Genomic DNA, 23,381 nt, shown 5'->3' with positions numbered 1-23,381 from the left:
ACTGTGGGGAAGGAGGCATTCTCATTAATTGCTGGTGTGTGTGCAAAATGATTGAACTTCTTTGGGCAGGGTTTTGGTAAGATTTAGCAAAATTATATTTGCATTTACCCTCTAACTCAGCAATCTCACTATCCCAAGGAAATACTTGCAAAAATGAAAAAAGAATTATGCATCAGGTTATTAACTGCAGGATTCTTTTTGGAAGCAAATGCATGGAAACAACCCCAAGGCTTCTCAATAGGGGATTGATTGAATAAGCAATAGGATAGCCACATAATAGGATTATTCAGCTAAAAAAAGAAATGAGGATGATCTCTGTATACTTGCACAGTGCAATCTTTAGGATATATTGTTAAGAAATAAAACCTAAGTGAACAGTGTTTATAATATGTTAACTTTGCTTTTAAAAGGGTATAGAAATATGTGTGATGTAAATACTGTATGTACTTATTTTTTTTAAATAGAAAGATAAACTTAGAATAAAAATGGTTAGCTAGAGGGGAAAGGAAGGAACAGAGAAATCAAGGACGGAAGTCAGATATCTCTGAAAGTATTCAATTTTATATTTTTATTTATTAAATGTTCTTAATAACTAAAAATTCATTTAAGGAAGCTATATTTTTACTTAAATAAAATTTATTACTTATTATCTTATTATTAAATAAAATTTTTTATTTCAATAAAATTAAAGACATTTTATTTAAACATCTTTCAGTTCAGTTCAGTTCAGTTCAGTCGCTCAGTCGTGCCCGACTCTTTGCGACCCCATGAAGCACAGCACGCCAGGCCTCCCTGTCCATCACCAACTCCCAGAGTTCACTCAAACTCATGTGCATGGAGTTGGTGATGCCATCCAGCCATCTCATCCTCTGTCATCCCCTTTTAACAATTTTTAAATAAAATTTAATCAAAAGAGAAAGAAGCAATACCTGAATATTGAAAAACAATTGGACCTAACTGAATGACAAATTGGCATATAGTGAATCCTGTAATGCATAGTGATTTTAGAGCATAGGGAAAAGGAAATCTGAAAAAACTTCCACCTTTTCCCCTTCTATTTGCCATGAAGTAATGGGGCTGGATGTTTTTTTAATATTTAGTTGTAAGCCAACACTTTCACTCTCCTCCTTCACTCTCATCGAGGCTCTTTAGTTCCTCTTCACCTTCTGCCATTAGAGTGGTATCATCTGCATACTTGAGGTTGTTATTTCTCCCACGTATCTTGATTCCAGCTTGTAACTCATCCAGCCCGTCATTTCTCACGATGTCTCAGCGTATAGGTTAAACAAACAGTTGTACTCCTTTCTCAATCTTGAACCAATCAGTTGTTCCATACAGGATTCTAACTGTTGTTTCTCAGGAGACAGGTAAGATTGTGTGGGCATTGGGTCTTAATTGCAGGCTCTCTAGTTGTGGCATGCAGGCTTAGTTGCTCCACAGCATGTTGGATCTTAGTGGGATCTTGGTTCCCTGACTAGGGATTGAACCCTCATCCTCTGAATTGCAAGGCAGACTCAACCACTAGACCACCAGGGAAGTCCCCAGTATGCCAAGGACATGGCGCTAATTAGGAAAAAGTGGGACCTTGACACATGGAATGGTGATATCTGGGGTCATGTACCTAGAAATATTTAATTCCCAAAGATCCATGAACCCTTTGAGCCAGGAGAATTAAGTCACTAACTAACCTGGCTAGGGATGTAATGGACTTGAAAATGAAGGAAAGGGACAAGGTGTTCAGGATCCAGGAGGGTATACATGATGATGGAGTAAAAGGGACTATATCCTAGGAGTTCAGGATGTCTTGGTGAGTACACATGGGACTGAATTCTGAGAGTGCTGGATCAATGTGGATAGAATACAGAGTTTCTAAGGCAGTTTAATTAATAATTTGGAAGCAACTCTCTTGGGTTACAGGATTTAACAACCTGACAAGGATCTCAGGAAATGGGGTAAACATGCTGTCAGAATGGTTTCATACATATGGAAAGTATGATGACTCATATTAAATGAAGAAGATTGAACTGCCATGCAAGACAGTAGATCAAGGGATTTAAAGTTCAAAGAAGTGAGCATGCTAAAATGGACATAAGCCTGGAAGACACACCAGGCAATAATATCCATGGGACAGACTAGAGGAGATACCATTTACCAAAAGGGAAGGTGCTAGAGAGAAGGGTACCCAGAATCACTAAGTTCAGTAGTGGCTCGCCAACTGCAGCCCAGACTGATGGTATGCTAAGTCACTTCAGTCGTGTCCGACTCTGTTCGACCCCATAGATTGCAGCCCACCAGGCTCCCCCATCCCTGGGATTCTCCAGGCAAGAACACTGGAGTGGGCTGCCATTTCCTTCTCCAATGCATGAAAGTGAAAAGTGAAAGTGAAGTCGCTCAGTCGTGTCTGACTCTTAGCGACCCCATGGATTGCAGCCTACCAGGCTCCTCTGTCCAGGGGATTTTCCAGGCAAGAGTACTGGAATGGGGTGCCATTGCCTCCTCTGAGACTGATGGTAGGAGATGCCAATTAAAAACTGGGCTTATTGATTGTCCTGGGGATGTTACAGATGACTCCGGAGGCTGAGCTGATACTGCATGGATCATGGCCCTGCCATAAAGCACATTATTAGCACAGACTATGTAGCATGGTTCTGGAGAAGGGGTCACAAAAAGTTGGGTATGACTGAATGACTTTTCACTTGTCTACTAGGGCTTGCCTGGTGGCTCAGTGGTAGAGAATCTGCCTACTAATGCAGGAGAAGCAGTTCCATCGCTGGGTTGGGGAGATCCCCTGGAGAAGGACATGGCAACCCATTCCAGTATTCTTGCCTGGGAAATCCCACGGACAGAAGAGCTTGATGGGCTACAGTCCATGGGAGTCACAAAAGAGTCAGACATGACTTAGTGACTAAAAAACAGCTAAGTTGTGTCTACTAAGCTTTGGATTAAAATAATATGTTCGCTGATATCAGGCAGACCGATATATCTACCTTTATTTTTTTAAGACTGAACTCATTATCCTGGTTCTGTCCCTAAATCCATATTTAGGAAACCACAAGCCACCTGGTCACAAGAGACAGAAACCCAGGAACAACTTAGGCTCCTCTTTGTCTACGATTTCGTCCTCTCCAAACCATTCTCCCCATTGCTGTCTGACCTCTTCCAATGTTTCTAACTACACCTCTTACCTCTATCCCCAACACATACTCTTGCTGTTTCAACCCACTTAGGTTTCACTAATGCACTTTGCTGTTTACTTTGTGCCTCCGTGAATTTTACATTTCTTTTGGATTGCCATTTCCCACTCCTCTGCCTGTTGAATTTCTAGTTATCTTTTGAGTTTGGATTTTCACTTTGCTACCCACTATCATATTATTCATTATTACAAGCCTTTGGTTATCTGATAAATATGTCTTATATATTTACACTTAAGTCACTAACTCAAAGATGTTGAAATCAAGAGGGTGGCAGAATATTAGGGCATTTTACTAGAAATCTGCCTCCAGATTAACATTGATCAACTAACCTATAATATCAAGCACAGTTGTTCATCCATAAGTGAAACACATAACTGCAATATTATCCATTCCAAATTTGAGGTATTTACCCCTAAGGATAGCATGTTTCTAAAATAAAGCCATTCTATATATTCCCCCTCCTGCCTCCTCCATATTATGGGGCAATGATGTTGCAAGTAACAAAAATCCAATCTCTTTTGGATTAATTAGAAAAAAGTAATTTATTGACTTACACAATTGAAAAAGGAAGGTAAAAAATGGCATTGGGTATTCTAGCTCCAGAGCTCAAGTGGCACCCTCAGGATTCACTTCTTGGCTCTTCTGTTGCTCTGTCAAGCTCTCTCCACATGGTGGCAAGATGGTACTGGCAACTCAGCCTGACCTCCTTTCATCAAATCTTGCTGAAAAAAGAATGCCTATTTACATACTGCTCTGGCAAAAATTCAGGACTAGCTTTGATTACACTGATCTATGTTCCATGCCTTTTCCTGATCTAATCACTGTGGCCAGGGGTGAAGAAAACACTGCTTAGCCAGGACTTGATCTGGAGTGGGATCAGCCCCATCCAAACACAGGCTGAGAGTATATGAAAGGGATTCTGTACTAGAAAACTGTGTGCTGTTACCAGAAGAGGAAGGAGGGGCAGGCACAAACAATGGATGTTCAGTACCTCCTTCCTCAAGTTTCAGCTGTGGAGATTAGTTATATGCAGAAACAGTCCTGTTGTCATACACCAGGAGTGGCACTATTATCTAATCACTGCCAAAATAATGGCTCAAGATATTTTAAAATTAACTTATCAGTTTGGACAGGCATCCTCTAACACGTAATTAGTCTATAGCTAACTGGTGGCAATCCTGTGGTAATTTAAACCCAGACTGATCTAGGTTCAAATTCTGGTTCAGCCCTTTCCTTGCTGTGTGGTCTTAGGTAGGTGACTCAACTTTGCTGAGTTTGCTTAGTTTGAAGAATAAAATACCACTTTCATTGAGGTGCTCTGAGGATTGGATACTATTTATATGAATCACTTAGCACAGTATTCAGCACACGATAGGACTTCAGTAAAAAAATATAAATATTAATATAGCACATTAAGAGGCTTCCCTGGTGGCTCAGTGGTAAAGAATCTGCCTACCAATGCAGGAGACGTGGGTTTGATCCATGGGTTGGGAAGATCCCCTGGAGGAGGGCATGGCAACCCACTCCAGTATTTGTGCCTGGAGAATCCCATGGACAGAGGAGCCTGGCGGGCTTCATTCAGTCCATGGGGTCGCAATGAGTAGGACACAACTAAGCAACTAAACAACAACACAGTACATAGAGTTACCTTAGAGTAACTTTCTCAACTAGTTAACTTATCCTATTATTTTATCAGAAATAAAATTGTATAAAGAGTATAATTCTGGGACTTCCTTGGCAGTCCAGTGGTTAATCTCCAAGCTTCCAATGTATGGGATGTGGATTCAATCCCTTGTCAGGGAACTAGAATCCCATATGTCATGTGGTGTGGCCAAAATTTTTTTTAAATAAAAAATATTTTAAAAAGAATGCAATTCTTAGTATAAAAGTATGGAATTCAAGAAATACAATAATTAAAATAATTTAAATTCTACTCCGAGGACCCATTCTCTTAGAGTAGAAAAAATTTAAATTCAATCAATTTGGAAAGCTTTCTACCATAATTTCTTGAAGCTGACCTAATTTCAGGGGGGCTTGAAGACTGCTTATTTTCTCTGTTCCTTAAGTCTTCTGTACAACAAGCCTTCACTGTATTCCTTGACCCCCATTGATAGCACTCACAGGTTGTTGCTGATATGCCTCTGGTACATTAATTTGTCTCCTTCAGATCCAATGCTCTCTGTTCAATACTCTCATCTTAAGCTTTCGGTGAGGGGCATGGGAGTTAGAAGTGATGGTAGGAGTCTATCTGCTGCACTTGGTCCATGGTAGAGGCAGGAATCTCTTTCCTAAGGCCAGTTTCAAACCTGCTGCTGCTAAGTCGCTTCAGTCGTGTCGACTCTGTGCGACCCCATAGACGGCTGTCCACCAGGCTCCACCGTCCCTGGGATTCTCCAGGCAAGAACACTGGAGTGGGTTGCCATTTCCTTCTCCAATGCATGAAAGTGAAAAGTGAAGTCGCTCAGTCGTGTCCGACTCTTAGCGACCCCATGGACTGCAGCCTACCAGGCTCCTCCATCCATGGGATTTTCCAGGCAAGAGTACTGGAGTGGGGTGCCACTGCCTTCTCCGAGTTTCAAACCTAGCCTGCCCCAATGAATCATGCAGCTGTTTCTGACATGAAGTTAAGAATAGAACAAGGCTCCTCTGTTTCTAGTATTCTCAGACCTATTTAATGTCTTCCCATTCTTCCTGGCTTTCAGAGTACTACAAATAATCTTTAAGCACTCTATTTATTTTTTAGTTATTTAATTCAATTTTAGACTTTCAAGAAACACTTGTATTTGGGAATACACAAATACATCCAATGAAGATTAATTAAAAACAGAATCATGCACAATCATGCATCATAAGTCATCTTGCATCCAGACACTAAAAGACTCTCCTGAAACTAAATACTACGAAAAGGAACATATTAAAAGTGAAACACCTAACATGTCTTGCTCTTCCACCAACTTCAGTAGGAAATGAGTGTTTAGTAAAGCAAATGTGCTATATCAGGGATGGCAGGAGCAAGCCAAGAGCTGACAAAGCTTCTAGACTATTGTTTTCGACTGCAATGTCAACTCTACAATTCTGATTACCACAACTTATTTGAATAAGAAATTTTAGTATTATACTTCAATTTTTTTTTCAAAATTACTCTTGTATTCCAGAAGTTCAGAACTATGATAGTGACAGTTTGCTTGGGCCTAAGCCAAATGTTCGCTTTAACACTAGGCTATTTAGCCTCCAGCTAAAATGTCTATAGAGTTCCTCTAAAATTACCTCCTCCTTAATGCTTTCCTTGTAGAAATAGTAAAGAAATGAATGTTTTCCTCTTCAGTACAAAAACTTGACGGTTTTCACTCCGTGATCGATGTGAATATTTACATAATTTCTGGGCAAACTTTGCCCTTCTCTGCTGGTTTCTTTCGATGCTCCTATCCCACCTCCATCATTCTCCCCTTTTTAAAAGGTCAACTGTTTTGTATCTTAAATTCCTGAATCAAGAGAAATAGTTTCCAAGGTGCTTCCGCTCCTGCCATAGTTGGCACTTGTGAGGTCTCTTGTAACGTTTCTTGTTGGTGACAATGACCATAAACCATAGGAGAAAGAGCCTTAGTAAACCAGAAAATTAAGCAAGTTGCCCGTTATAATTACAACCTTTCGTAGTTTAGACTGCATCCTCATATTTCCAGAAAATTCTTCCGTTTAAAGGCTAAAGGTCAGACTAAGACTGGCTGGCAACCAACACACGTATCTCATTTTAAAATTTTATTTTTTAAGTTGTAAAATAAATATGGACCATATAACTGTAAACTTACAAAATGCAGAAAAATCCCGCACTCCGCCGTCCAAACACAGCAAATTAAATAGTTTTGACGAAATCTCCCGCGTCTCCCGCGTCTCCCGCCTCTCGCTTCCTGCACCTTGCAACCTTGACGTTTGCGCGCCGCAGTCGCAGCGCTTGGGGTGGCGCTGCCGAGCGCCGGGTGCGCCGTCGCCATGGTAACCACGCAATCCAGGGGCCTCGGGAACGGTGAGTCTGAATCCGGAGGTCCTGGGTCTGGGTCCGCGGTCAGAGGGGCGAGGGTCGGCGCACCGCGTGGGTGTTGAGGAGAACTAGCATCTCCCTGCCACTTTGTTCGGTTTGGCTAGAGGAGAGTGGGCGCCACCGCGGCGTCCTCAGGCTTTGCCTCAGAACCGAGCGCTGCGTCGCGGGTCGCGCCCCGAGGGCCGACCCTGTGCTTCATATGTCCCCTCCGGCCCACTCCCAGCTCTCCACTGAGGCTGCCACTCTCCGCATCCTCGTCCTCCGGCGTTCCCTTTGTTTAACCCTAGGAGCCCTTTGAGGCCTTCTCCTTGAGCTGGCACTTAAAATCCTCAAGGGACTACATTTTTCGAAGAAAAAATTCAGTTGGTTTATAAGGCCCTTGAGATTTATCCCTCTACAACTTCATACAGCTTTGTCTGCCTTCCTGGCCCTTTGTTTTTGCTTATCCCATTACCTTCTTTTAAGGCTCCTGCTCTTCAATACCAACTGTCACCTCTTCTGGGAAGCCTTCTGGGGAGTCCAGTTTCTTTCCTTTCCAAGCACCCTTTACTTAACACGTCCTTTATCTCACTGCATCATTGCTGATTTGCTTGTGTCTTTCCCACCAGACTCTGATGTCTGTGAAGTAGAGACCTATGTGATTTTATATTAGGAGTGCATTGTTGTTGTTTAGTTTCTAAGTGGCACTGAACTCTTTGAGGCCCTATGTACTATAGCCCAAGAATACTAGAGTGGGTTGTCATTTCCTTCTCCAGGGGATCTTCCTGACCCAGGGATGGAACCCACATCTCCTGCATTGGCAGGTGGATTCTTTACCACTGAGCCACCCAGGAAGCCCCATGAGGGCCTTAGCAGCCTCCAAAGAATGCAACTTTTATAGTTAAAATTCACACTAATTTAGTAAGGCAGAGCTATTCTCAATTCATTGTTGAGAATGAGTTCAGAAAAGTTGCATTATTAATAAACCAGGACTAAAACATGGGTCTTCTGACTCATAGTCTGCTCTGTCATTCTGCCTTCAGAGTTCCAGACCTCCTCTCCTCTCCATGGTCATGTTCTGTATGAAGTGTTGGTTATGTGTGGTGGGGTTGCAGTTTTGATTCATGTTAGAACTTTTCTGGGCCAAGAAAATGTCTATCCATACAGTAACTATTACAAATCTAGTAAGAATTAGAACTTAAAACAGAATTTAAAAAAAGATATATTAATTATTTTAACAATAGCATAAACCCACTGCATAGTAAACATAAGTTACATATTTCTTATGGGAAAAACTATTATCTAAAACAAACATATTAGTTTTTTCAATATCTAAAAAGTTGTCTAAGGAGACTTTACAAATAGCCGAGGAAAGAAGAGAAGTGAAAGGCAAAGGAAAAAGGGAAAGATATATCCAATTGAATACAGAGTTCCAGAGAATAGCAAGGAGAGATAAGAAAGTCTTCTTAAGTGAGCAATGCAAAGAAATAGAGGAAAACAATAGAATGGGAAAGACTAGAGATCTCTTCAAGAAAAATAGAGATACCAAGGGAACATCTTATGCAAAGATGGGCTCAGTAAAGGATAGAAATGGTATGGACCTAACTGAAGCAAAAGATATTAAGAAGAGGTGGCAAGAATACACAGAAGGACTATACAAAAAAGATCTTCATGACCCAGATAATCATGATGGTGTGATCACTCACCTAAAGCCAGACATCCTGGAATGGGAAGTCAAGTGGGCTTTAGGAATCATCACTACAAACAAAGCTAGTGGAGGTGATGGAATTCCAGTTGAGCTATTTGAAACCCTAAAAGATGATGATGTGAAAGCACTGTACTCACTATGTCAGCAAATTTGGAAAACTCAGCAGTGGCCATAGGACTGAAAAAGGTCAGTTTTCATTCCAATCCCAAAGAATGGCAAAGCCAAAGAATGCTCAAACTACCGCACAATTGCACTCATCTCACATGCTAGTAAAGTAATGCTCAAAATTCTCCAAGCCAGTCTTCAGCAATATGTGAAACGTGAACTTCCTGATGTTCAAGCTGGTTTTAGAAAAAAAAGCAAGAGACTTCCAGAAAAACATCTATTTCTGTTTTATTGACTATGCCAAAGCCTTTGACTGTGTGGATCACAAAAAACTGTGTAAAATTCTGAAAGAGATGGGAATACCAGACCACCTGACCTGCCTCTTGAGAAACCTATATGCAAGTCAGAAAGCAACAGTTAGAACTGGACATGGAACAACAGACTGGTTCCAAATAGGAAAAGGAGTACATCAAGGCTGTATATTGTAACCCTGCTTATTTAACTTCTATGCAGAGTACATCATGAGAAACGCTGGGCTGGAAGAAGCACAAGTTGGAATCAAGATTGCTGGGAGAAATATCAATAACCTCAGATATGCAGATGACACCACCCTTGTGGCAGAAAGTGAAGAGGAACTAAAACGCCTCTTGATGAAACTGAAAGAGGAGAGTGAAGAAGTTGGCTTAAAGCTCAACATTCAGAAAATGAAGATCATGGCATCTGGTCCCATCACTTCATGGGAAATAGATGGGGAAACAGTGGAAACAGTATCAGACTTTATTTTTTGGGCTCCAAAATCACTGCAGATGGTGATTGCAGCCATTAAATTAAAAGACACTTACTCCTTGGAAGGAAAGTTATGACCAACCTAGACAGCATATTAAAAAGCAGAGACATTACTTTGCCAACAAAGGTCCGTCTAGTCAAGGCTATGGTTTTTCCAGTGGTCATGTATGGATGTGAAAGTTGGACTGTGAAGAAAGCTGAGCGCCGAATAATTGATGCTTTTGAACTGTGGTGTTGGAGAAGACTCTTGAGAGTCCCTTGGACTGCAAGGAGATCCAACCAGTCCATCCTAAAGGAGATCAGTCCTGGGTGTTCATTGGAAGGACTGATGCTAAAGCTGAAACTCCAGTACTTTGGCCACCTCATGTGAAGAGTTGACTCATTGGAAAAGACCCTGATGCTGGGAGGGTTTGGGGGCAGGAGGAGAAGGGGACTACAGAGGATGAGATGGCTGGATGGTATCACCGACTCGATGGACATGAGTTTGAGTGAACTCCGGGAGTTGGTGATGGACAGGGAGGCCTGGCGTGCTGCGATTCATGGGGTTGCAAACAGTCGGACATGACTGAGTGACTGAACTGAACTGAAGCAGAAGATATTAAGAAGAGGTGGCAAGAATACACAGAACTATCTGTGGTCAAAAAAGATCTTCATGACCCAGAGAACTACAACGATGTGTTCACTCACCTAGAGCCAGATATCCTGGAGTGTGAAGTCAGGTGGCTCTTAGGAAGCTTTACTATGAACAAAGCTAATGGAGGTGATGGGATTCCAGCTGAGCTGTTTCAGGTCCTAAAAGATGATGGTGTGGAAGTCCTGCACTTGATATGCCAGCAAATTTGGAAAACTCAGTAGTGGCCACAGGACTGGAAGCAGTCCGTTTTCATTCCAACCCCTAAGAAAGACAATGCCAAAGAATGTTCAAACTACCACACAGTTTTGCTCATTTCACATTGTTGTTGTTCAGTTGCCAAGTTGTATCCGACTCTTTGCAACTCCATGGACTGCAGCATGCCAGGCTTCCCTGTCCTTCACTATCTCCTGGAGTTGCTCAAACTCATGTGTGTTGAGTTGATGATGCCATTCAATCATTTCATCCTCTGTTGCCCCTTCTCCTCCTGCCTTCAGTCTTACCCAGCTTCAGGGTCTTTTCCAGTGAGTCGGCTTTTCACAAAGAGTGGCCAAAGTGTTGGAGCTTCAGGTTCAGCATCAGTCCTTCCAATGTATATTCAGGATCTATTTCCTTTAGGATTAACTGGTTTGATCTCCTTGTTGTCCAGGGGACTCTCAAGAGTCTTCTTCAGTTCCACAGTTGGAAAGCATCAGCCTTCTGTCTGGTCCACCTCTCCCATCTGTACTTGACTCCTGGAAAAACCATAGCTTTGACTATATGGACCTTTGTTGGCAAAGTGACCTAATTTTTAAGGTCTTAATAATCTGGCTTCAATGATCCAACTGTATTGATTACTTCTCCCCAACATGGATCCTTGTTTAAACAGATGAGTCCCTTTAACATTCTCTTTCAATCTTTTCCTAATGAATCTCACCCACATTGATGTTTTTTCTCCTGTTCCTATTGAATTTACTGTTTGCATCACACATTCAGCATTTTAGTATGTACTCAGGCAGTCTATTGGTGCATGAAAAACTTTACTGATTGAATGAATGAAGTATCTTATTTTATAATTATTTTGAACCAACTATTTTCATTCCATTCATATTGTCAGTTGACTGATCAAACAAGTAAATAAACAAATGCTGATTTGTTTGAGTATGTTTCTATTACTTTTTCTCTTTTTTGATCTCAGGTATTTTTGGAGTTAATGGAGTCAGAAATACCCCCAGAGTCAGAGAGTTCAGAAAAATTAATATTTTCCTCACCACAAGAAGAAGAGGAAGAAGAAGATGATAGTGAAGAAGAAGAAGAATCCAAAGAAGCAGAGGAAACTGCCACCATTAACCCCCTCTTACCACCTGCTCTCACAGGGGATGTAGAAGGTTTGCAGAAGATTTTTGAGGATCCTGAGAACTCTCACCATGAACAGGCCATGCAGCTACTCTTGGAGGAAGACATCGTTGGGAGAAATTTGTTGTATGCAGCTTGCATGGCTGGGCAAAGTGATGTGATTAGAGCTTTGGCCAAATATGGTGTGAATCTGAATGGGAAAACCACCAGAGGTATTTTGTCTTTTTTCTCTCATCACTATTACTTATAACTACCTAAAGATACCATGTATTATCTTTAAATTTGGATAAATTTGATGTCCCTGCTTTAAATTTTGCATATGTGTTGTGTGTGTGTGTGTGTGTGTGTGTGTGTATATATATATATGAATGTGTGTATATGCATGTTATTATAGTATAGCTTAGTAATTAAGAATACAGACTTTGATATTTATTAACTGGGTGACTTGGGCAAGTTATCTAATCATTTTGTGTCTCTGTTTCATCTACTAAATGAGGATGATTGTATATTCTTTATAGGGTTTTCCTTGTAGGTTATGAGGCTTAAGTATGATAATATAAAGTTGGTATATAGTAAATGCTCAATAATCTTATTACCTATTTCCTTGGAAGATTTATTCATTTTTATATTCATTATTCAATTAGCTCTTTAAATTAAGTCACTGTTTTTTTCAGATTGGACCTATAAGACATGGTCATTGTAGAAAATGAAACAGTGGTCTTTAGCAAATAGCAAATATACATTTTCTTCATGCTTACATGGAACAGTTAAAAAAACTGATCATGTGTTAGACCATAAAGGAAGTGTCAACAATTATCAAATAAACTATAGCATGCAGTCTGTGGTCTCTGACCACAGTAAAATAAAATTAGAAAATAGTGACAAAAAGATAACTCAAAATCCCTATAATTTTGGAAACAGGAACATACTTTCAATTATGTTGAAATATTATTATACTTTCTGTCTTGGTGACAGAAAATATAATAGAAATTATGAAATATTTAGGTGGCAACAGGATTGCTATGTCAGACCCTGTGAAATAAAACTAAAATTAAAATTCTATTTTAATGCATATATTAGAATAAAAAATACTGAAAATTAGAAAGCAAAGTATTTAACTCAAGGAGTTAGAAAAATAACAACTGAAAATCCAAAGAAACAAGGAGATAAATAATAGAGTAAAATAATGACATTGAAAATAAAGAAACAATAGAGGGAATTCCTGTCAGTCCAGTGGTTTGGAGTCCACCTTCCACTGCAGGGTGCCAGGTTTGATCCCTGGTGGACTGAGATTCCTGATCTGTAAGCTGCACAGTGCAGCCAAAACAAACAAACACAATAAAGAGAATCAACAAAACCAAAATCTGGTCTAGTGAAAAGTTGAAAAAACATTTGATAATATTGATTATTTTTGATATGTGATATTATAAGAAGGAGAGAGTGTAAATAATATTTGGAATTTTAAAATGAAGCATTCACACAGGAAAAAATAAGATTTAAAAAATTATTAGAAAATATCATAAACAACTTCATGATAATACATTTGAAAACATGGATGAAATGGACAGTTTCTTCAATAAAATATATATTATCAAAATTGAGTCAAGAAAAAAAATAGAAACTTGATTAGATCTATGATTATTTTAAAAAATTGAATAAGTAATCAGAATCTGCCTGATTCTCCCACCCTTTCCAATTCCTAACTCAAATGTTTTAAAAGATATGGTTTACTACCCTTATAAGGAAGAAATAATCTCTAGCTTATACAGAGTTTCCATAGAATATAAAGAGAGTTGGACAACTGCTTATTTTATGAGATAACTTTTATAGCAAAACTAGTTAAGGACAAGCATTAGAAAGGAAAATTATAGGCCAATCATTTAATAACACAGATGCAAGCATCTTAAAATATTAACAAATTGAATCTAATGTTGTGTGTTGAAGCATTTATTGGACTAGCTTGGGTTTATCCCATTTATGCAAGAATTTGCTTTTTTAAAAAAGAATTATCTATCAATTTTGGCTGCACTAGGTCTTTGTTGCTGCTCGAGTGCTTGTGGAGAGCGGGGGCTCTTCTCTCGCTGTGGTGCATGGGCTTCTCAATGCAGCGGTTCTCTTGTTTTGGAGCACAGGCTCTAGGTGTTCTGGCTTCAGTAGTTGTGGCTCCTGGGCTCTAGAGCGCAGGCTCAGAAGTTGTGGTGCATGGGCTTAGTTGCTCCACAGCATGTGGGATCTTCCTGGAGTAGGGATCAAACCTGTGTCCCCTGCATTGCCAGGCAGATTCTCAACCACTGGGCCACCAGGGAAACCTCAAGCATGGCTTTAACATTAGAAAAATTGTTAGTATAACTCACTACACTAAAAGATTATATAAACAAAACCACATGATCATCTCAATAGATGTAGAAAAGTCTTTTGGAAGAAAATGTAGCATTCATTCATGATGAAAGCTTTTGGGTAAATAGGAACAGAAGAAGCCTTTCTTAAGGCTATGGAAAACTTGTAGCAAAATTTATCTAATATCAAATTTTAAACTATTTAACTTGGGCAAGTTATATAACCTTTCCATGCTACAGTTTCTTCATCCATAAAAATGGGACTAATAGTAATATCTAATATTACATCCATAAAAATGGGACTAATAGTAATGTCTAAAAATCGTACTACATAAAAGAAAATGAGAGCCCTAAATCAAATATCTGATAGTGTACCTCCAGCATTCCAGGGAGAGGGTGCTCTGACTAACTGATATGGGTATTGCCATCCTCTTGTTAGATATTTTCCAGTGTGTGAAGATAGGTGTAGTCTTTTGATTTTGATGATGTACTCTAAGATAATCCATATCTTCATTCTGATTTCGTGCTTACCATGAAATCTTCTCAGTTAGCAGAAGTTGAAGGTGCATCCTGCTTTTTTTCTTGCTGCTTATAGTAAAATGCCAGAGGAGACAGAGAAATTGAGAGAAGAATTGCTAAATTAAAAGGAACCAGGACTTAGATGATATATGATGTTCTGGGAAATTGTAAGCCTATTTGCCATTTCAATGAAGATGATTTTGTAATGAAATGTTTGCATGAACTGGCTAACCTAATTGTACCAGTCAACTTGGTGATTATTACTTCAGTTCAGTTCAGTTCAGTCACTTAGTCATGTCCAACTCTTTGCAACCCCATGGACCGCAGCAGGCCAGGCTTCCCTGTCCATCACCAACTCCTGGAGTTTACCCAAACTCATGTCCATTGAGTCTGTGATGCCATCCAACCATCTCATCCTCTCTTGTCCCCTTCTCCTCCTGCCTTCAGTCTTTTCCAGCATCAGAGTCTTTTCAAATGAGTCAGCTCTTCACATCAGGTGGCCAAAGTATTGGAATTTCAGCTTCAACATCAGTCCTTCCAATGAATATTCAGGACTGATTTCCTTTAGGATGGACTGGTTGGATCTCCTTACAGTCCGAGGGACTCTCAAGAGTCTTCTCCAATACCACAGTTCAAAAGCATCAATTCTTTGGCATTCAGCTTTCTTTATAGTCCAACTCTCACATCCATACATGACTACTGGAAAAACTATAGCCTTGACTAGACGGATCTTTGTGGGCAAAGTAATGTGTCTGCTTTCTAATATGCTATCTAGGTTGGTCATAACTTTCCTTCCAAGGAGTAAGCGTCTTTTAATTTCATGGCTGCAATCACCATCTGCAGGGACTTTCAAATCAGATCAGTTGCTCAGTCGTGTCCGACTCTTTGCGACCCCATGAATCGCAGCACACCAGGCCTCCCTGTCCATCACCAACTCCCGGAGTTCACTCAGACTCACGTCCATCGAGTCAGTGATGCCATTCAGCCATCTCATCCTCTGTCGTCCCCTTCTCCTCCTGCCCCCAATCCCTCCCAGCATCAGGGTCTTTTCCAATGAGTCAACTCTTCACATGAGGTGGCCAAAGTACTGGAGTTTCAGCTTTAGCATTAGTCCTTCCAATGAACACCCAGGACTGATCTCCTTTAGGATGGACTGGTTGGATCTCCTTGCAGTCCAAGGGACTCTCAAGAGTCTTCTCCAACACCACAGTTCAAGAGCATCAATTCTTCAGCGCTCAGTTTTCTTCACAGTCCAACTTTCACATCCATATATGACCACTGGAAAAACCATAGCCTTGACTAGACGGACCTTTGTTGGCAAAGTAATATCGCTGCTTTTCAATATGCTATCTAGTGTAATGTCTCTGCTTTTCAATATGCTATCTAGGTTGTTCATAACTTTTCTTCCAAGGAGTAAGCGATTTTAATTTCATGGCTGCAGTCACCATCTGCAGTGATTTTGGAGCCCCCAAAAATAAAGTCTGACACTGTTTCCACTGTTTCCCCATCTATTTCCCATGAAGTGATGGGACCAGATGCCATGATCTTCATTTTCTGAATGTTGAGCTTTAAGCCAACTTTTTCACTCTCCACTTTCACTTTCATCAAGAGGCTTTTGAGTTCCTCTTCACTTTCTCCCATAAGGGTGGTGTCACCTGCCTATCTGAGGTTATTGATAATTCTCCCGGCAATCTTGATTCCAGCTTGTGCTTCTTCCAGCCCAGTGTAAATAATTAATTACATTACAGTTTACCAGTAAATTTCTTGTTTGGTTGGTATTGATTCAGCTCTCATGAGCTTGTTTACATGGGAGAACAGATCAGTGCAAAGATTTTTTTTTGTCAAAACATTTGAGTTCTATTCTCAGGAAATTTCAATTATATAGTACAGTTATTAACTATAGTCATTGTGTTATATATTAGGTCCTGGGATCTTTTCCTCTTCTAACTGAAGTTTTTACCTTTTTTCCAATATCTCCCTATTTCCCCTACTCTTTAAGCCCCTGGTACCACTTTTCTACTCTGTTTCTATGGGTTTAATTTTTTATTTTATATTTCCCCACATAAGTGATACCATTAGGTATTTGGCTTTTCCTCTCTGACTTATTTCACTTTGCATAATACCCTTCAGGTTCATTCATGTTGTTATAAATGATAGAATTTTCTTTTTTTAAGAATCTGTGAACACTATTGATTTTTGTAACATAAAGAAGCCATTGGCCTAAAATTAAGGGACTTTTGGGTGAAGAACTGTGGTAGATATCTCTTTAAGAAGATGTATGCCATTTATTTGTGGATGATTCTCAAAGATAACATTTGTATCCAGGATTTCCTTTCCTTTTAAATATTGGAGAATTGGACAATTTTGATTCAAAGGAAGGATGAAACAGTTCTTACAATTTCATCTCTTTGATCTGAAGGAAGAAGGGTGAAACAGTTCTTACAGTTTTAGCTCTTTGATCCAAAAGAAGGAGGATGAAGCTCTCTGTACTACTGACTTCTGGACTGTTGGGAAGTGCCTTGTTTTCTGTTTGAGCCAAGGACATTTATGTGCAGTTTGTAGGTTACTGATGGAACCACCTTTGGTTCTGGTAAGGCTTTAGTTTCTCAACCTGGCCACACTCAAACAAGCATGATTGAAACTGAATACTGTTTTAAACTCTGCCTTTCCCTACAATCAGTAAATATTTGTTAAAGTGAAGGAATAGCCAGGTCTTGAGCTGGGAGCTGGGGATAGAAAGATGAATGAATTCAGCAACCAGTTAGCAGAAAACAGATGTGTAAATAGATGATATATGATGAGACAAGGTACAGTGATAGCTCAGAGGAGAGGTCAGTCAGATTTACCTGAAAGTGTTGGACATGGTCAAGGAATGCTTTATAGAAGAGGCAATATGTTGAGCTTTTTTTTGGCTGCACCACGTAGCACTTGGGATCTTAATTCCCTTACCACGGATTGAACCTGTGTCCCCTGCAGTGGAAGTGTGGAGTCTTAACCACTGGACCACCAAGGAAGTCTAATATATAGAATCTTGAATAATGACCAAGAGTTTATCAGACAAAGGAAGTTGAAGGATAAGGCATGGCAGGTGGCAGTAGCTGCAGTATCAGATAGTAACTGCAATAGCAGATTTTAGTGTTAAAATATTTTTGCTATCCTGGTATACTTACCCAGTATTTTAGGTGATGAAACACTGGCCTTTTTATAGGTATAATAGTTTTATTTGGTATTTTAAACATATGAAATTAGAGTCATTTTTGGATTGAGAAAAATTGCAATGATTTAATTGCTCAGTGTATATAAAAAGACAAACTGAAGATTACAAATGTAGATGGTCCATATTGTGGTATTGCAAATTCTATTGTAAGAATAATTCTTGAGTTCACAAGCCTCCAAAACCAGTAGAATGTGAATCTCACAGATTTGAAATTGATAAGGAAACTAAAATGGACTCTCTCTCTTTTTATTTGGAAACTAAAAAAGACAAATATGAGCCATCAGTGTTTTCTTTGGAGAAAATGATTACAGCCTACTCTCAATAGAAAGATTGCAATTCTATTAAAAAAGCAAAAAACTGTTCAGACATATCTCTGTCTTTTAAAATTAGAAATGAGATAATTTGAAGGAAAGTGTTTGGTGTTGGTTTATAACTACTTTAAACTAATGTTGAATGAGAAAAACTTTAATAGCTGAAAAAATTTGCATAGAAATGTCCTGTTGAAACCATTGACCCACTTAAAAAATAAAATAATGTTTTATTTGTGATTTTCATGATTATAGTTTTTCATTTTTAATAGTATTTGCTTTTTAATCTTTAGTTTTTATTAGTTTTATCTGACAGTTTATATTGCTAATAGAATGACAGTATATACTTAAAATTTGTTTGATAGTTATGCTTTTATCTGATATTTTATGTATATATATTTTTGTATTTAAAATGTATAAGTCTTGGACTTCCTTGGTAGCTCAGTGGATAAGAATTCGCCTTGCAATGCAGGGGACATGGTTCGATTCCTGGTCTGGGAAGGTTCCACATGCCATGAAGTAGCTAAGCCTGTGGGTCACAACTACTGAGCCTGAACTCTAGAGCCTACAAGCCGCAACTGCTGAAACCTGTGCACCTAAAGCCTGTGCTCTGCAATAAAGAAAAGCCCCTGCAATGAGAAGCCTGCACATAGCAAGAGTACTCCCTGCTCACTACAACTAGAGAAAGCTCATGCAAAGACCCAAGGCAGCCAAGAATAAAAATAAATTAATTTAAAAAAGTGAACAAAAAAATAAAATGGGTATTAGTTTCACTAATTTAAAAAATTAATCCTGAACTCAATTTACAAATACTGGTATTAATGCTAAATAAATATAAAATTTATACTTAAAAAAAATTTCTCAGACAGAAAAAACCAGCATATGCAAAATTATAGAGGCATGAAACTATGATTTGGAGAATTCAGAGTCTGGTACTGCTGGTGGTAGGCTGCTGCTGCTGCTAAGTTGCTTCAGTTGTGTCCGACTCTTTGCGACCCCATGGACCGCAGCCCACCAGGCTCCTCCATCCATGGGATTTTCCAGGCAAGAGTACTGGGGTGGGGTGCCAGCAGGTTGTGAAAAATATTTTAGGTAAGTGAATATTTTGCTCCATGGCCTATTACTTGTTTGTGACTATCATCATCTCAATTTTTGGATTTTGACCTTATCAGTGACCTTCCTCAATTTAAACAACCTTGAGAAAAGTTCTTATCCTCTCTGTGCTTTTTTTTTTAATCTATAAATGAGAACAATACTACTTTGTACATCATAGGACTGCACAGAGGATTAAATGAATTGATACTTGTGGAGCACACAGAACAGTGCCTGTATAGAGGAGAAGATTGCTTTTCCTCTTGTCTGATCTTTTGCCTTATTGTGAACTGCATGCTCAGTTGACTCTATTTAGTAACCAGTAGTGCAGCAGTCTTCCATGTTGGAGAAGGCAATGGCAACCCACTTTAGTACTCATGCCTGGAAAATCCCATGGGTGGAGGAGCCTGGTAGGCTGCAGTCCATGGAGTCTCGAAGAGTCGGACACGACTGAGCGACTTCACTTTCACTTTTCACTTTCATGCATTGGAGAAGGAAATGGCAACCCACTCCAGTGTTCTTGCCTGGAGAATCCCAGGGACAGGGGAGCCTGGTGGGCTGCCGTCTCTGGGGTCTCACAGAGTCGGACACAACTGAAGTGACTTAGCAGCAGCAGCAGCAGCAGCAGTCTTCCATGTCGGAGAAGGCAATGGCAACCCACTCCAGTACTCTTGCCTGGAAAATCCCATGAATGGAGGAGCCTTGTGGGCTGCAGTCCATGGGGTCGCTAAGAGTTGGACACGACTGAGCAACTTCACTTTCACGCATTGGAGAAGGAAATGGCAAGCCACTCCAGTGTTCTTGCCTGGAGAATCCCAGGGATGGCAGAGCTTGGTGGGCTGCCGTCTATGGGATAGCACAGAGTCGGACACTACTGTAGTGACTTAGCAGCAGCAGTCTTCCATGTAGAGATTATTTTTCTCTTGGAACCAATTCTGATTTTTTGGTATTCCATTTATGGTCCCTTTCTTCCTGCTGAGATTTCTAACATGTAACCTTCTATGCCTTGCTTCTGGGTTCAATTATTCATTGCCAGTATCATGGGAGAACTTTAGGAAAATCCCCCCTCTTGTCTGGATGCTTTTGAAATCATCTTATTTAAATGTTCTTCTTCTGGGAAGGCTATGGAATTAATGTAGTACAAAGATCTGTGTGTTTCCTTCTAGAAAACACACCATCTCCCACAAGGGGGAACAAAACCACGTATGAAGATTTCAAATTCTTTGGCAAAAGCCTCTCTCTGTTTAGAAATCATGTTTTCTTATTTTTAAACTATATTAAAAAATAGGAAAAATTTTAGATGTTACCTCTGGCCTTTTTTTGTGTGTGTGCTATTGGCCTAAAACATTATATTTAATAGTAACTTCAGCCCTGAGAAAAGCAATGTAAGGGCCGAGAATATTTCATTTGAAATGGCCTCCTGCTCATGCTATCGTGGTGTCTTTTCCGTAAATAGTGTCCCCTTTCCCAACAAATCAGGGGCCGTGGGCCCTTTGGCTGAAGAAATACATCTTCGGGAAGGTGATATCTGGGTATTTCTTGGCTCCCAGTTTTGTGGGGTAGTTGCCTCAGTAAATCTAAGAAATAACTTTATAATTTGATAGCTCACAATTTCAGTTTTAATTCAAATGATTAATTTCCAAATCAAAGGCATGTTACTGCTACTGCTAAGTCGCTTTAGTCGTGTCCGACTCTGTGCGACCCCATAGGTGGCAGCCCACCAGGCTCCCCCATCCCTGGGATTCTCCAGGCAAGAACACAGGAGTGGGTTGCCATTTCCTTCTGCATGAAAGTGAAAAGTGAAAGTGCAGTCGCTCAGTCGTGCCCGACTCTTAGCGACTCCATGGACTGCAGCCTACCAGGCTCCTCCGTCCATGGGATTTTCCAGGCAAGAGTACTGGAGTGGGGTGCCATTGCCTTCTCCGAATCAAAGGCATACACAGCTGTAATTTGTATGGTTGTGTTAACAATAATGGAGTAATTAGAGGTTGATGAAAATTTCTTAGACTAAAGTCATAAATCTAATTGTGTTCCAGTAGATGACTGTTAGGGAGATTGCTGTCTTCCGCATAAGATGTTGAAGAGCTCAGATTGCCTGTGTTGATTCCTTGTGTCCATCATTTACTGGCCTTGGGCAAGTTTAACTTCTTGGACCTCTGTTTCCTTATCTGTAAAATGAAGATTATAATATTTGTGACCTCATAGGGTTTTTTTTTTACCAACTAAATGAACTTATTATATGTAAAGCACTTAGGATAATACCTGTGAAAGTCACTCAGTCGTGTCTGACTCTTTGTGACCCCATGGACTGTAGCCTGCCAGCCTCCTCTGTCCATGGGAATCTCCAGTCAAGAATACTGGAATGGGTTGCCATTGCCTTCTCCAGGGGATCTTCCTGATCAAGGTATCAAACCCAGGTCTCCTGCATTGCAGGCAGATTCCCTACCATTTGAGCCACCAGGGAAGACAGGATAATACTTGGCCTGTAGTAATTGTTCAACACCTGATTACCATTATTATCTTCTACTCTGTAGAAGAGCCTGAAACAATGTAGGCTTTTTGACCTGACCATCCTCATTGTATTTGTTAGGTTACACACTCTTACACTGTGCTGCAGCCTGGGGTCGATTGGAAACTTTGAAAGCACTGGTGGAACTGGATGTTGATATAGAAGCTCTGAACTTCCGGAAGGAGAGAGCTCGAGATGTTGCTGCTCGATATTCCCAGACTGAGTGTGTTGAGTTCCTGGATTGGGCAGGTAAGGAAGCTTACAAGGTAGTAGTAGCAAACTGCCTCACTGCTGGGTTTCCCTCCTCCTGTAAGTACAGAGTTACAGGCTGTGTCATTAACAAAGCAAAGAGGTGAGTAACATTTTCATCTAATTAAATGAAGTGAATTAAATGAAAATTAAATGAAGTGAATTAAATATTCACTTTATTAGGATTTTTATTTGTAGACATAACCATAGTCACCGTTGGTGATAATATATCAAATCTGCCTTTTTTTTTTTGTTATTGGCCTAAAACATTGTATTTAGTAGAAACTATATTCAAAGCTGGTTGATTTACCACCTTCTAACAATTTCTCCAATAATCTTCTATAATAATGTATATATAATATACATACATGGTTCAAGGCCATTTTCTGAGAGACCTCAGCAGAGTGGACCATTCCTTATATGTTTAAAAGAACGGCATACTTGAGGAATATGTTTGATTCCCCAAGTAGAAACAGTTGTAATAATTTAAAATGGTTTGCTGTGCAAAATTAATCCATGGTATTAGAAGTCTGAATAGCAGGTTTCATTATGGCATGAGGGAGGGTACTTCTGGGGCATAATACTCTTTTTTCTTAATTTGGTGACTGTTAACATGGTGTGCTCATTTGTGAAAATTCATTGAGCTGTACCCTTGTAAATTTTGCACTTTTCTGTATGTGTTTTGTGCTTTAATCAAAGGTCAAAAAACTATGTACTATTTTGAGTTTTACTGTTTTTCTTACAATATTTCCTTAACCTGTAGAATAGAGCTTAGAGATTTCAGGAAGATACACCTGTGTAATTATGTATGTGACAAACATTGGTTATAAAACTAGGACCAACAACGTTCATGGCATTCATTTTATGTAGTTCTCTGCATTTGTGTTTCTAGGATTACAAGCATAACATTGTTGTGGTACATAGATTGTTCCTGCTCTCTGGACATTTGTTATATGTGGGGTGATAAACTATTGATGCATCCTACAGTTAAATAACAATATCAGAAAGACTATAATTAAGAGTTAAAATTGGCAGAGCAGATGGGTCATGCTATGGGGTGGTCAGAGAACATGAAGTCAGAGTATGGTGGAGTTGAGATGGGCCTTGAAGAAATGGTGGGATTTGTATACACAGACTGGGGAGAAAGGTATGAGCAAAACCTTATGACTGAAAGTGACGTGTTGGGGCAACAGTGATGAGCTTGCCTTACTGGAAGAGCAAGTCAATATAATTTACACAAGCAGGCTACAGCACAGGCAGGTTACTAAAAGAGAAGTAAGTACATGGGCTCTTGAATCAAATTGCTTGAGTTGAAATACTGGTATCTCTACTTGAAACCTATGTGACCTTGTGCAAGATACTTAAATGCTTTATACT

At 39.7% G+C, this 23,381-nt stretch overlaps 2 protein-coding genes across 4 annotated transcripts in view; one reads left to right on the top strand and one right to left on the bottom strand.

The window, feature by feature from the left end:
• The window catches only part of KLHL20 (kelch like family member 20), a 71,025-nt gene extending 63,898 nt beyond the window's left edge, over positions 1 to 7,127 (bottom strand). For both annotated transcript variants that reach the window (XM_061383249.1, XM_061383246.1), the window contains exon 1: positions 7,001 to 7,127. The gene's annotated coding sequence lies outside the window, so the exon portion shown is untranslated. The remainder of the gene's footprint in view (positions 1 to 7,000) is intronic.
• Positions 7,128 to 7,130: 3 nt separating this feature from the next.
• Positions 7,131 to 23,381, top strand: part of ANKRD45 (ankyrin repeat domain 45) — a 60,503-nt gene continuing 44,252 nt past the window's right edge. Inside the window, exons 1-3 of one of the 2 annotated variants that reach the window (XM_061383261.1) lie at positions 7,131 to 7,215; positions 11,617 to 11,986; positions 21,837 to 22,004. In XM_061383261.1, the coding sequence (XP_061239245.1) occupies positions 11,632 to 11,986; positions 21,837 to 22,004 (523 nt within the window). In that variant the 5' untranslated portion in view covers positions 7,131 to 7,215; positions 11,617 to 11,631. The remainder of the gene's footprint in view (positions 7,216 to 11,616; positions 11,987 to 21,836; positions 22,005 to 23,381) is intronic. The other variant, XM_061383260.1, reaches the window with a different exon arrangement.

Source organism: Bos javanicus, chromosome 16 (genome assembly GCF_032452875.1).
Source record: "Bos javanicus breed banteng chromosome 16, ARS-OSU_banteng_1.0, whole genome shotgun sequence".
Lineage (NCBI taxonomy): Eukaryota > Metazoa > Chordata > Mammalia > Artiodactyla > Bovidae > Bos > Bos javanicus.
The sequence above is the reverse complement of the archived record's forward strand: the minus strand, read 5'-3'. Positions and strand labels throughout refer to the sequence as shown.